The 14,044-nt window shown below is 49.8% G+C and overlaps 1 protein-coding gene across 7 annotated transcripts in view; it reads right to left on the bottom strand.

The window, feature by feature from the left end:
* Positions 1-831: 831 nt before the first annotated feature.
* ADD2 (adducin 2) overlaps positions 832-14,044 on the bottom strand; it is a 102,820-nt gene continuing 89,607 nt past the window's right edge. For 6 of the 7 annotated variants that reach the window (XM_024552674.3, XM_045189348.3, XM_053924601.1 and 3 more), the window contains exons 13-16: positions 12,543-12,632; positions 10,491-10,638; positions 9,084-9,209; positions 832-2,403 (exon numbers count right to left, since the gene is read on the bottom strand). In XM_024552674.3, coding sequence (XP_024408442.1) covers positions 2,096-2,403; positions 9,084-9,209; positions 10,491-10,638; positions 12,543-12,632 — 672 coding nt within the window. In that variant the 3' untranslated portion in view covers positions 832-2,095. The remainder of the gene's footprint in view (positions 2,404-9,083; positions 9,210-10,490; positions 10,639-12,542; positions 12,633-14,044) is intronic. The other variant, XM_045189349.3, reaches the window with a different exon arrangement.

The raw sequence follows: 14,044 nt of genomic DNA, 5'->3' as shown, positions 1-14,044 counted from the left end.
ATGAATGAATGAATGAATGAATGAATGGCAACTCTACTTTTTTAAAGAAGGCATCAAAGGATTGGCTTTTAAAGGCATTTCCCACATCACAGACTTTTCTGAGGCATCAGTGCCCCTGATCATTGCGTTGTCCATCAACATCCAATCAGAAAGTAGAATGGGGTTCGGGTGCACGAGGGTGGAGGGTGACTGGGGTAGCAGATAGGACTCTGCACTAGAGGGACACAGCGTTGGGTTTTCCTTAGTCATGTGTCAGTTTCTTTCCTTCTCAAGAAATAGACCACTATGGATGGCATCTCCTGCCTCAACCAGAAGGTGCTGGCATCTCCTTTGCCAGAGGTCCCCCCTGGCCTTGCCGTGTCCCTGTTCACCGGGAACTTGATGCGCACTGGTGAGGGAGAACACAGGTACTTCCCTGACTTCATTGCAAGCACTGACATTATGCAGTGGAGACACAAAAATGAGTCCTAGACTAGAACAACCGCCCTTGGGGACTAAAGATTTCTCATCACCATAGCTGTTAAGGGCAAAGGCTCTGGACTCAGGTTGACTTAGAGGGAAATCCAGGTTCTGGATCTTTCTAGCCAAGTCACCTGGAACAAATCAATTATCCTTGTAGGGGCTCAGTTTCCTTACCCATAAAATGGGACTGATCTTACCCACGTTATAAGGTTATCGTGAGGGTCAAAGGGTGTAATGCACACAGAGACTACACAGTGTCTATGTATAGAGTAAGTGCTCAAACAGGGGAAACCAGGGTTAAGGACTTTGAAAAATACGTTTACAATAATCACAAAAAGGGAAAATATCCTTTGAAGACACTGTGCTTTAAAGAGAAAGGATTGTCTATTTTTTAGAAGCCAACAACGCTCACTAATTAATGCCCCACGGACGAACGGGAAAAAATAATGTTGGCATTTAAAACACTAACTGTGGCTGTTACCGGGCCCCAGGATGGACAGATAGTGACAGAGCTGGGGACACCTAAGCATTTCTCTGATTAATCCTGAAAGGTTCATCCCACTCTCCTCTGCTGGACCCAGAGTGACTGCACTGGAACCCAAAGGAGCCAAGGCCGAGGTGCCAAGGGTAAGATGCCAGCTCTAGTCTATGAACCAGTGCTCCTGGGTGTGGGGGAAGGTCGGGGGACACCTCACTGCTGGACAAGAGTGAGACGGGTAGAGCTCCACGCGTCATGCAAAGCTAGAAAGGCAGAGCGTTTCCTGTGTTGTTCTGATCATCCTCCTATAGCCCAAAGTCAACAGAGGATCTAAATTTCCCCAAATTCCCATCTTGAGCATGAGACAACTGTTTTCTAAGCTGAATTTGGTTTTACTTTTGAAGCTCCTGAGATGCACAATTTTAGTGGGTCAAACCCCTGGCGCCTTATCGTGATTCAGTTATCTCCCACTCTCTGGCTGGCTTGGCTTGCCCTATGTCTGCCAGCTCTTACAACTGTTCCAAGCACAATGCAGGAGGCTCCATGAAGAAAGCTCAGGGTTACTGGTTGGGGAAGCAGAAGCTAAGCCATCAGCCCTTGGCAATAAAGATTAACTTCTGGTAGAGGGGACAGGTCAGTTTGTCTGGTTACTGTGAGCAGCAAGGCAGGGACCCTATGAAAAAGAGAAGAGAGATTCCTAAATACAGTGATAGCTCCATCAGCAAGAGACTGGGCTCCCATGAGGAAAAGGACCTTGTTCAGGGGAAGCCTTGACCTGATTTAGTCTGAGCCAGTGAGAGCTTGTGGCCCACTCTGGCCCACTTGCCCAGGGCTCAGCTCAGTGGGCAGCACCCTCACGAAGGCAGCCCACAACTAGGCAGTGTTGTGTAGTGGAAAGAGCACTGGACTGGGAGCCAGGAGACCTGAATTCTAGTGCAGGCTCTGCCACTAACTAGCTGTGTGACCTTGACAAAGTCACCTGATTTCTCTGGGGTGATTGCAAATGAGGGGTTGGTTGGGTGCTCTCTGTGTTCCCCATCAGAGTATGGTCCAGGGCCTCACTCTGTCCCTCCTTGGCCCTGTGCTTCCAGGGATGGAGATGGGAGAGGGAAGGTGGGAGAGAGGATGCAGATGGGAGCCCCAGGGTGCTACGAATCAGGACTCCACTTTCTCCTTCTTTTTGCTCTTTTTCAGGAAGGATGGGGTTCGGAATTTCTTTTTCTTCTTCGAGGGAGATTTGGAAGGTGAGCCCTCTGGGGACATGGGGCCGCTGGTGACCGACTCGGTTTTGTCCTTAGAGGTGTCAACATCCGTGTCGGCATTGGTGGTCATCTGGCTCAAGCCTTTGCTGAGAACTTCCTCTGCGGTCTGCTCGTCCTCCCGCCCATTGACCACCACCCCTTCTGGCTGCGTTGTTTCGGGCTCCGTGGTGGCTTTGCTTATTTCTGTCTTCTTAGCACCTTCTGGAAAAAGATCAAAAGATGTGACCCATAAGATGTCATTCAGGTGAGAGCTTCCACCTGGGGTTACCAGAACCACCTCTAGGCAATTCTACAAAGGAAGTCCAGAGCAGCGGGAGAGAGAGCAGGCTGACGGTACAGGGGCCACAGATAGGCAGGGCTCTCATCCAAACCTTCCACGTGGCCTGCCCTGGGAACAAGCCCTTGGCAGGCAGTGACTCTGGCTCTTGTCTACAAACGCAAACAGGTGATGGTCTCCATGCTTGCAGGGGGCCCATCTGGGGCCCAGCTAGGAGTGTTTCTAGGCACAGCACAAGGAAACAGACAAGGCGAGGACATAGGCTGTAGGAGGAGGTGGGGAGGATAGTGGGGAGTCATGTACAACTGAGTGGAGGCCTCCAAGAATTGTAACTGGTCCATGTCACCAGTAAATGTATGAAAACTATATGTTTCAGGCCCATTTCACTTCCTACACTAGTGAGGAACTTTTGGAAGAATGGAGAGTTCCCTTCTCCATAGGCAGAGAGCAGAAAGCAGAAGGAGGGTGGAATTCCTGAGTGACGCGGACCCTGTGTTTCTAAGGCAGGAGGATTAACCAAAAGGGGAAGATACCTTGGCCCATTCCAGCAGCCACTGCCCCTCTCCACACCCCAGGACTTTATCCTGCCTGGAGGGAGCCCGTTAGGACAGGCACCGTCTTCACAGCCAGAACTGCTCACACCCCAGAAATGAAACCTTCCTGTGGCCCTTTCTTTTCCTCCCACTCTCAGTCCACCCTGCTTCCCCTTGAGCTTTGAAATGCCTGAATGGGGAGGGAGGAGGGAAAAGTGACAAAACCACAGACTTTGAAAAGCAGAAAGGAATGTAAAGATCATCTGGCTCACCCCCTCTCCATTTTACAGACATGCAAACTGAGTAAACAGGAAAGGAGGAGGAGACAGAAGTATCCTGGAACCAGGTCAGTGTCCTTTTCTCTGCGGGAAACTCAGGAGTACGTGAGAGTATGAGTGTGAGGGTGTCGGCGTGAGAAGCAGCACGCCGCAGAAGGAGCCCCACTGTGCGAGAATATAATGGGGACAGGCAGGTATCACAGAGACAGTGGGTGAGGATGGGCTTGAGGAAAAGGCTGGGGTTCTTGACTGGGGTAAAGGCCAAGGAAATGTATGGTTATGTGGAAGATGGGACAGAGAGGGGTAAGTCTGGGGACAATTAGAATGAACTGGTTTAACTCTCTGGACAAGGTCTCATAACCTCTGAAATTGGCTGGGCAAGTCAAAATTCTCTCCCAGGTGACTTCTGAGGACTGCCTATCTCTTAGGACCAGAGACCTTGGCCTTTGGCTCCCATTCCTACTGTCCCGCCCACGTTCTGTCGTCCCCTAACAACCAAGTTCCCCAATGTTCTTGACTCCTATCACCACTTCTCCCCTCCCTCCATGAATTCCCACGGCTCTTACCTGGCAGCACTCTCGAATGCAGTAAACCAGCAGACCCTGTCCACTCTCCTTACTTCACCTGCTATTTGGCCCCTTGACCCTCCCTGTCACTCCAGCCTGTTTCCCTCTGTCTGTAAGGCCCTTCTCTCTACTGTCTGTGTCTCCAACCTTCACCCCATACAATGAATCATCTTGAGTGTTACCTCTTCCATCAAGCCTTTCCTGACCTCTCCCTACTTCCAAGTAGAATTGATCACTTCCTCCTTTCTGCCCTCACTATGTAAGCTTCCATCGTAGACATTGTAAACAACCACACTTCCTTGTATATGCCCATCGCTCCCTCAAAACTGAAACTAGGGCAAGGCTGTATCTAAATTATCATGTAATAACTAGCTCATAGAAGGTACTCAAAAAATGTGGAAGCTATGAATGGTCAAATGCATGAGCAAACAAATGAATGTACAAATGGTTTTGCTCTAACCAAGCCAACATTATACCTCATATTCTTTCCTGTCTGTACCAGCCTACTCCTTCTAAGCTGATCTTCGGACCCAACCATGTACACACACAGCAGCCCTGAGTCCTGGCCTTTGTCTCCTGTACATAGTCCCCTGTCCCCACTCATCCTCCTGGGCTCATGTCCTCCCATGGTTCTGCAACCTCAGTCCAGGTTCTCACTGCAGGTCACTCTTTTGGATGACCCATTAGGACACGTTTCTCAAGGCTGACCCTCTCAGATGATTTTGGTACTTGCTTTCCTGTTCCATGAACATAACTGTGGATAAGAGGGGCCTTCTGTCCACATGTCCTTTCCTGACCTGGTAGGTGGGTATCCTCGCTCCAACACTGACCTTCATCCATGCCCTTCACCCACACCCACCTTGCTGTCCGCCTCATCTACAGCCTCAGCCCCTGGTCTGTGTCTTGGTTTAGGAGAGTGGCACTCAGATCTCTTCTCACTACCCAGAAAATGAGGCCACACCAAATACACACCAGGATCTCAGCTCCCACACTATCAATTGTATGGGGGAGAAGCAGTAAATGAAAGTGGGGCTAATAGAGGCACAGTGGACCTTGGAGGATCCAGGCTTCAAACTGAGGTCACCAGTCCTTCATCTACAGGGGACAGAGACCACTGGAGAGCTTGGTTGCCTGAGAGAAGGGGTGACCAGGCCAGGGCTCCAGAAATAAGCACTTATTGGGCTCCTGGAAAGTATCAAGGACCAGATCTGAGAGCCTAGACCCCTCCTCTGTTAACATGTCAACAGAGTTAAGGCAGGAACTACACAGAGCTCTCCACTGGTCTTCAGCGAATTGGAGACCAGGCTGAAAAGAGCCCCAGGAGCAAGGGGCAGATGGGAGCTTGTCTTCTAGCATCCCCTAAGAACAACCACTGGTGTTCTCTCCTGGGTGGAACACTTGGAGCTCTGGGAGTAGGGGACCGATGTGGGGGTGGGTAGAGTGCAGCAGAGGCTGAAAATTGGGGGCTCAGTCCAAAGATGGTGACCAGGAAGCAGGGGGAAGGGGAGAGGAAATTTAGAAAGTGGGTAATTTGGAGCAAGACTAAACTTGGCAGCCAGGTTCAAAATCCAGATCCCTGTGAATGCGGAGACTAAGGGCTGAAAGTCCTGCAGAGGATGGAGGAGGCAGGGAGGTGCTTCATAGGGAGGTCCCCAGCTTGTTTGGATATTCCAGCCCCATACTTGATTTCTCACCATAACTTACCTTCCAACTATTCATTGTCCCTCCATCTTCCAATGTTTCTTTCAAGGTACTCAGCTTCCTGGCCACCACCCCTGGAGAGCCCATTCTAATCCTATCTGCTAGTCCAAGTGCTTGTCGACCCAAGGTCTGGCTCAAGCCTCCCTCAACATTTGACAATGATCTTGCCCTCCTCTAAACCTACTGCCAACATATTCATTCTACACTTACATGTGTCATTTATCTTTTTTTAAAGAGTCCACACTTGGCTGTGGCCCCCTCCCCCCACCATACACACTGAATCTGGGCTGGCCCCATGGCTCACAGTAACCAACAGAATTCAGAGAAACTGCCACTGGGCCAGCCTCAGGCCAAAGACTTAAAAAAGCCTAGCAGCTTCTGCTTTTATAATTTGGGGAACTCTGAGCCATCATGTATGAAGCCCAGCTACCCTGATGGAAACGCACATGGAGAAGCCCTACAACCACATGGAGAGAGACAGAGACACAGAGACAGAGACAGACACCACCCCCGTGTTCCGGCTGCGCCCAGCCTTCCAGCTGCCCCTGCCACAGCACCTGGCATGGGAGGGCACCATCTTGGAAGTTCCAGTTGAGTCAAGGTTCCAGGTGACTGCCAACCCAGCTGACATTGGTGGGGCAGAAGAACCATCATGCTGAGCTCAGTGAACCCACAGAACTAATTCCCATAAAACCAGTTCTTACTATGCACCAAGATTGAACGATTATCTGTTGCTGCATAACAAACCATTCCAAAACTGAGTGCCTTAAAACAGCAAGTGGTACATTCTATCTCACAATCCCAAGAACATATTACACGATGAGAACCCATTTGTCTAAGCATATCACAAGGTCCTCTTATATTCATTAGCCCACTCTTTCCTGATTACAATGCTGTGAGTTAGAAAAGGCAAGGGTTTGTGTTGCTCCTCCATTCTGAAGTGTCTTGAAGTGACTTCTTTGGGATGGCTAAATTAGTAAGTGGAAGAGCTGACCATGTGATGTTAAATGCAGGGCTATTTGTAGGCATAGCTGGTGCTCCCAAGGGGTCACTGGGGGTGGAGCCATTAGGGGCAGGGACAAACAGGAGTGAATCAAAAAGAAGGCAATGACAAGAGATGGCCAGATTTAAATGAAGAGGATTGAAAGATTCTTGTTCGGAGAGGCTGATGGGGTAAGAGGATGGGAGACTGATAAGCAGGGACACTGAGGTGACTCAGCTCACGAGGAGCTGAGAGCATGGTGACACATGGTGAAAAAGCCATCCCTGATCTGATGGGTGAGCTAACTGTGAAACTATAGATGCTGCTCGGAGGGTCAGCCCTGTCGGCCCTGAGGAGCTGGGCGAGCCATTGGGCAGCTGGCCAGGGCCACTGCCACCACTTCACACTGGTCACATCGCATGGGATCTGTTCCAAGGAGGCCCACAGTTCCCAGCTCGGTCTGTGTTATTGGAAGAGTCTTCAGGGGAGACCTTCACTCTTCTAACAACTCAGCTTCGTTGTGCTCTGCACAGGGGCGTATAGCGTGCAGGAGAGAAGCAGGAATCCTGCTGCAGGGGGGTGGTCAGGTGCTGGGTAAGCAGTTATCCCACCCATCACACAGCCCTCCTCCTGCCCTCTGTCCCACATCCCGCTGAGCAGCAGAGGCCGCTCCACTGGGCTCCCAGGAGCCACAGTGAAATTACCAGCCCTTGCCCCACTCCTGACATGAGCCTCCTCTCCAGTCTGGATGTCCTTCGTGCAGTAGCTACGCATGCCTGAGGGATGCTGAAGACAGCAGTCAAGCCAGGTGCTCTATGCAGCCCTATAAGGTAGTTGGTCCCTTAGGACATTCAGGTGGTGGCCCACAGCCCTAGAAGAGGTCACGGACTCCTTAGAGGTGCCCATGCATTAGGAAAGGGATGGAGATGTACTCCAAAGGGCCATAAGCACACTGCCACAGGGAGTGCCCAGCAGCTGGCTCCACTGCCCATTCACTGTGAGGGCTTGTTTCTTCTGGGTGGCATGCTCCGTGTGAGTACTGGTGTGTGTTGGTGCATGGGTATGTCCTAAGTGTGTATATCCTTCAGGGAAGTCTGGTCCATGCACAGTACATATGGAATCGGTTGTGAATTTTACAGCCAGGAAACCTCCCAAAGGCAGGGTTGTGAGTTGCAAAAGAAAAAAATGGGGAGAAATATATTTCTTTTGAAAAAGTCCTCCCTCCCCCATTGCGAGTGTTGGAGTGAGTTAGTAAACAGCCTCTCTATACTTACTACAGAGACAAGTATTCAGAATCGGAGGAAACTCCTTTGATGAAGGCACAAACAGGAAGAGAAAGGAAGACATTGTGGAGACAGGTTGACAACACCACGATGAGACACAATGAACACAAACAGCCTCGGGACATCTGCTTGGGGCTCTGGCCTCAAGTAGATGGGTTTCCTCTGGCAACACTGGGCCTGCCTGCGAGGCAGCAATTCGCCTACAGAGGGCGCAAAGGGGTCCGGCGAGCCTGGCAGCTTCCACAAAGGTGGCCATTCTAGCCAGGAGGGAGAAGAGTCCAACAGGCCACCAAGCTGCCGCTCCCTGTGTGGGGGTACAGCCCCCTGTTGTGAGGGCTCTGAGGATCCAGGGAAGAGTGTTCATGCCCAGGAGGGATTCCGGGAGCTCATTAAAGACACTTTTATGATCTAGGTGGTATGGAAGTTAATACTATTATTATCTGTCATATGTATTACTAACCATAGCCATAATTACACCCTACATTTAAATCATACTTTCACTCTTCTGGAGTATTTTACATCTATAACTTCCCTTATACATGCAAGAACCTTAAAAAGGGAAAATAGCAGCCCCATTTGACAGACAAGGAGACTGAGGCTCAGAGATTATATGATTTTCAAAAATTAGCAGTTGAATTAGTATCAGTAGCTGCTGAGTTGGACCTAGAACTCAGTTCTCTAAACTAGTAGCTAGTGAAGTGGTTCTGGTTAGATTCACCAGAGACTGGGGGGCGGGGTCGCCGTCTTAAAACTCCAGGCTTCGTCCTTCCCCACCCCCACCCCTGTGATTCCCAAGTGTAGTGAAGGTTTTGAATGACCTCATCAGCTTCACCTGAGAGCTCATTGGAAATGCAGAGTCTCAGGTCCCACCCCAGACTTGCTGCACCAGAATCTGCATTTAACAAGATCCCTAGGTGATCCCTGGGCACACTAAGGTCTGAGCCCTGGGCTGGCATGTAGAAAGGCCCATCAGCCAACCCAGTCTGAGAAGTGAGAAGGCTGCGTCAGCCGTGAACTTATTCATCATTTCTTAAACTTGAAGGTGTATGGTCACAGGCTGTGAATTAAACAAGCTTAAGTTGGGAACCTCTATTTCAGAGTCCCTAGAAATGGCAGAGGGGAAAGCTTTTTGGGTAGAGGGAACACCACCTATTGAAAGGCAGGTACCTGTTGTGTGCACACCTGCCCCACCTTCCATGCAGACCCCTTCCTCAGCCTGTGGATGCACCTCCCCTGCTCCTGGCCTGTCAGCTCAACTCACCATCTAAAGACTTGGAGGGTGAGACCACAGGGCTCTTTGTCTCTGACTTCACTGGACTCTGTGCGGGAGAAGCAGGTGCTGACTTTACAGGTGAGCCAGGCTCCTCTGCAGTGGTTTCTTTCTCTCCTGAAAATACAGAAAACCACCTCAGGGTAGAGGTCAAGCAGAGGAGAGATGGACAGAGAAAGCATGAAAAAAATTGCTTTCTTTTACTTGGTCCTCATTTCTCCTGGCTGGAGCTCGCTGCTCCCCTAACCTTTTGTTATTTCTGCTACATCCCAGGGTGCGGGTGGGGAGCCGATGGGAGGACTCCAAGTCATGTTCTACTTCCTCCACCAAAGCACATCCAGCCACAGAATATGTCACCCCTGATGTAGACAGCAAGACTGCAGAAGCATTGCCGCCCATGATTTGGTGGCGTGTAGCTCATTTTTATTGATCAAATTTTCATGTTCAGTGCAAACAATGACTAGGGATCAAAAGCACCATATTTTCCTACCTACCTTTCAGATGGCACATTAGAGCTCTGAGCAAGCCAGCAAGGTTTCTCTAGTGTCTGCTTGGCTCGTAGGAAGATATCTGGCTCTGGGTGGGGAGGGGGATGGTGGAAGAAGACCCTGTCCTCAGGGAGTGAAAGCCTAGCCTGGTGGACAAAGCCAAGAGTTGAGTTCTGGGTCTCAGAATCCACGTGCTCCCGAGGCAACGAGAAGGGACAGCTCATGGTGGGGGGTGGGGAGAGACAGAGCGAGCTTCTTGGCAGGAGGGGACTTTGAGATGGAGCCTGAAGTACAGATAACTCTGGATCAGGCTGGCCAGAAAGGGACAAGGGCATGAACAAGGGCATATGAATGATCGTGAGTATGAATATCTATCTGGGAGTCAACAGGGAGAGAAGGGCTTAACCAAAGATCCTGAAATAAAGGACAAGTGAGAAAAATACATAAAGAATTCAGCTGATGGAGAGCTTCGATTGCCTAAAAAGTTTATAACAGCTCTGAAAGATAATTAATAATTACCACTATTATAATTCTCTATTATAGCTAATGTGTATCTGGTGTTTTACTGGCCTATGCCGTATTTACAGGCAAAACTCTGAGCAGTCTCCAAGGTTTAACTCTTTATACCCAGCCGAGAGGGTCAGGTGAGGCCCTGAAGACACCGTGTAACAATGAGGGTCATTATTGTGATTAATATAGTATTATGCTAGTAAAAATATTATTGGGTGATTGGGCAGTAAGGTCAAGTTGAGGATATGACAAGAAGCATTAAAAGTGAAAGCAGAGGCTAGACTGAGCCCCGAGGCCCCTGTGGGGGGAGGCCCAGGTACAGGCCTGCTCTGCTCTGTCTCTGGGCCTCCCCAAGTTCTCCCCGCCACCCTGCAAGATCCTGAAGCACTGGGTTCTTTACCTTCGAGTTCCAGTTTCTTCCTCTCCACCTCTTTCTTGTATTCCTCCAGCTCCTGGTCAGTGAGTTGGCTGAAGGGGTTGGGCACCGTCTCCTCTGACTCATCTTTGGTATCCGCGTCGCCCTTGGCCGTCAGCTGGCTCTCTGTAGACTGAAAGTCAACCACAGAGTGCATGTTGCTCTCTGAACACTGGGGCTGGGCCCAGGCCCGAGCTTCCTTTCAGACTCATGTACTGCCAGTGCTCTTGCTAGGGACAGCGTAGCATGCAGCTCCTTGGAAACGGCACAGGGCCTCAGGGTAGGGCTTGTTCACTCCTCCCTAGGGCTACCTCACTCCCAGACCCAGATTTTTTGCAACCGCCTAGATGAACGCAGGGGATCCACCCTCTGCCCCACAAACAAAATCAAAGGATGCTCCCAAGCAGGAGGAAGACGAAGCTTTATTGCAGTCCTTCCTGTAGACTCTGGCAAGCCATCACTATGCAGATACAGTCAGCGGCCCAAAGTCAATCAGCCCAAATCCAACAAGCAAAGGGTTGGCTCAACCAGCTTCGTGCCAGCTGTCCCCACCATGCCCCACCCCACCCCCAAAAGCAGCACAAGCTATAGCACACAGCAGTAAAACACACAGTGGCTTCAGCGTTCTCAGTCCAAACTGTTTGTCCTATTTTGCATAGTCATAAATTACAAGGGGACCAGGGTCCTGAATCTCAGATCTTCAACCACCTGTACTGCAGGTCCCGTGGGGACATTGGCAAAATCACTGTGTCACCAATTCTGTGGAGCCCCTTGCTCTGGGGAGCTCACTAGCTGGGTAAGCTTGGGTAGCTCAAGACAGGGACTAAAGTTCAGATTCCACAGTCCTTTTTCCTAATCCAGCATCCTCACCTTGACCTTTGGGAATGCAGTCCTCTGAAGCTGAGGAGGAGCCACAGAAAGTAAAGCCCAAGGGAGGTGAGCCGGGGACAGCTGGCTCACACCACGCCCCCCCCAGGCCACTCTCCCATGGGCTCCCTCCAAAAGAGGGCAGCACTGGGCCTATCTTAAGGAATCCTGGGGTTCAAAAGAGAGTCCAAGACCAGGATTCCAAGAAGCGGGACTCCAAGGAGAGCATTTGGTATAAATGGCAGAGTTGGGTGTTTTTTTAAAACAATTTTGCTCATTGCCTTGAACTCTCACCTCCCCCCAGTACCATGCAGCATTTCTATCCTCGACCCTGTGGCACATTCGGTATTCCTCGGCTTGGACGAGTTGAGGTGGGGGTGGAGCTGGGTGCGATGATATAACCTTCACATTCCTCCTGCCAATGGGCACCCACCTTATGGGCTGCAGTCTGATCGGAAATCATGGCATCACCTCAGTTTGCTCAGCTGAGCGCAATGGTTCCTGTATGGCCCCCCTTGCTCACTGCTGAGGGAAATGCCACGCCCACTGCTAACTTGCCGTGAGCAGCAGTTATTTCCAGCATGAGCCAGAATTCTGACCTCCCCCCTTTCGCTAAGCACTAGACAAACACTGTTCTAACTCAAGCATGGAGACAACGACTTTATACTTTCTAACTCTATGTGGGTTTGTGTGGGCAACTCCCTGCCCCTATCATCGGTGGGAGCACTGGTCCTTATATATACACTGTCCCTCTGAGAGCACATGGGCATTGTCCCAAAGCCACGACCTCATGATGCCATATCCACACAGAGGCCAGAAATGCTCAGGGCAGGCAGGCCTGGAGCAGCTGGGAGCTGCCAGCTACATTTCTGTGATCCCCACTTTGCAAGATACTAGCAGAGGGCAGAGTGGAGTTCCATGCGAGAAGCGTAGAAGCCAGCGTTACTCTCGGGGCAGGCCGGGCAGCTGCTGCCCCGCCCAGTGCCCACAGGGCGTGATTAGACACTGTCCCCAGTCCTCACAGCATCCATTTTGCAGCAAAGCACCAGCACCCAAGATCCCAGGGGAGGTGGGCATGAGGACTCAGGGGTCCTGCTGCCCAGCCCCGGGCACTGAAGACACGGAAGGCAAACTTGTTTCCCCTCCAGACAGGGGCTGCCTCTGCTGTACCGGGCTTCGGCTCTTCTCAGCGATGACGCTCGCCAGGAGCTGGGACTGGGGCCCCGCTGACTTCACATCTTGTCGGTTTTGTTCTCGAATCTATGTGGAAAGGCAGGGGGAGAGTAAGCTCAGTGTGCAGAGTCAGGCTGTGGAGTTTGGGAGGGCATTCTCCGGGCATACTGGTGTCTAGTGTGGCCTGTGACTTGGTCTAACAAGATCCACCAGCACGGTAGGAGCCTGTCTCCTCTATTTCTAACACAGTCCGTCCACTGTGACACAGTTTATGTGCAACACCAGAGTCACATGGACTTGCAGAAGGTACCTGCAGGAGGTAAAGAGTAAAAGGAGGCATAATCGATCCTTGAGGGAGATTCTCAAATTTTAATATTCCTATGCAGACCCTGAGGGCTTTGTTTAAAATACAGACTCCCCTGGATACAAAGTCAATACTAAGAAATCAAAGACATTCCTGTACACCAACAATGAAACTGCTGAAACAGAAATCAGGGAAAAAATCCCATCTGATATAGCAACAAGAAAAATAAAGTACCTAGGCATAAACCTAACCAAGGAGGTAAAAGACCTGTACTCAGAAAACTACGCAACACTGAAGGAAGAAATTAAGGGAGACACAAACAAATGGAAGCATGTACCATGCGCATGGATTGGAAGAATTAACATCATCAAAATGGCCATACTACCCAAAGCAATTTATAGATTCAATGCAATCCCCATTAAAGTACCTATGACATATTTCACAGATATAGAACAAACATTTCAGAAATTTATATGGAACCATAAACGACCCCAAATAGCTGCAGCAATTTTGAGAAAAAAGAACAAAGCAGGAGGGATCACAATACCTGATATCAAACTGTATTACAAGGCCACTGTAATCAAAACAGCCTGGTACTGGCATAAAAACAGGCACATAGACCAATGGAACAGAACAGAGAGCCCAGAAATAAACCTAAGTCTTTATGGTCAATTAATATTTGACAAAGGAGGCAGGAGCATAAAATGGAGCAAAAATAGCCTCTTCAACAAATGGTGTTGGGAGATCTGGACAGCTACATGCAAAAAAATGAAACTTGATCACCAACTTACACCATACACAAAAATAAACTCAAGATGGATAAAAGACTTAAATATGTTGTAACACCATAAAAGTCCTAGAGGAAAACATTGGCAGGAAGATCTCAGACATTCCACGCAGCAACATCCTCACAGACACGTCCCCTAAAGCAAGGGACATAAAGGAAAGAATAAACAAATGGGACCTCATCAAAATAAAAAGCTTCTGCAGGGCTAAAGAAAACAGCATTAAAATACAAAGAGAACCAACAGTATGGGAAAACATATTTACCAATGATAACTCAGACAAGGGCCTGATCTCCAAAATATATAAAGAACTCACACGACTCTACTCCAGGAAGACAAACAACCCAATTAAAAAACGGGCAAAGGACTTGAACAGACACTTTTCCAAGGAAGACATACAGAGGGCCCAG

Source organism: Desmodus rotundus, chromosome 5 (assembly GCF_022682495.2).
Source record: "Desmodus rotundus isolate HL8 chromosome 5, HLdesRot8A.1, whole genome shotgun sequence".
Taxonomy (NCBI): domain Eukaryota; kingdom Metazoa; phylum Chordata; class Mammalia; order Chiroptera; family Phyllostomidae; genus Desmodus; species Desmodus rotundus.
This window is presented reverse-complemented; position numbering and strand designations above follow the sequence as displayed.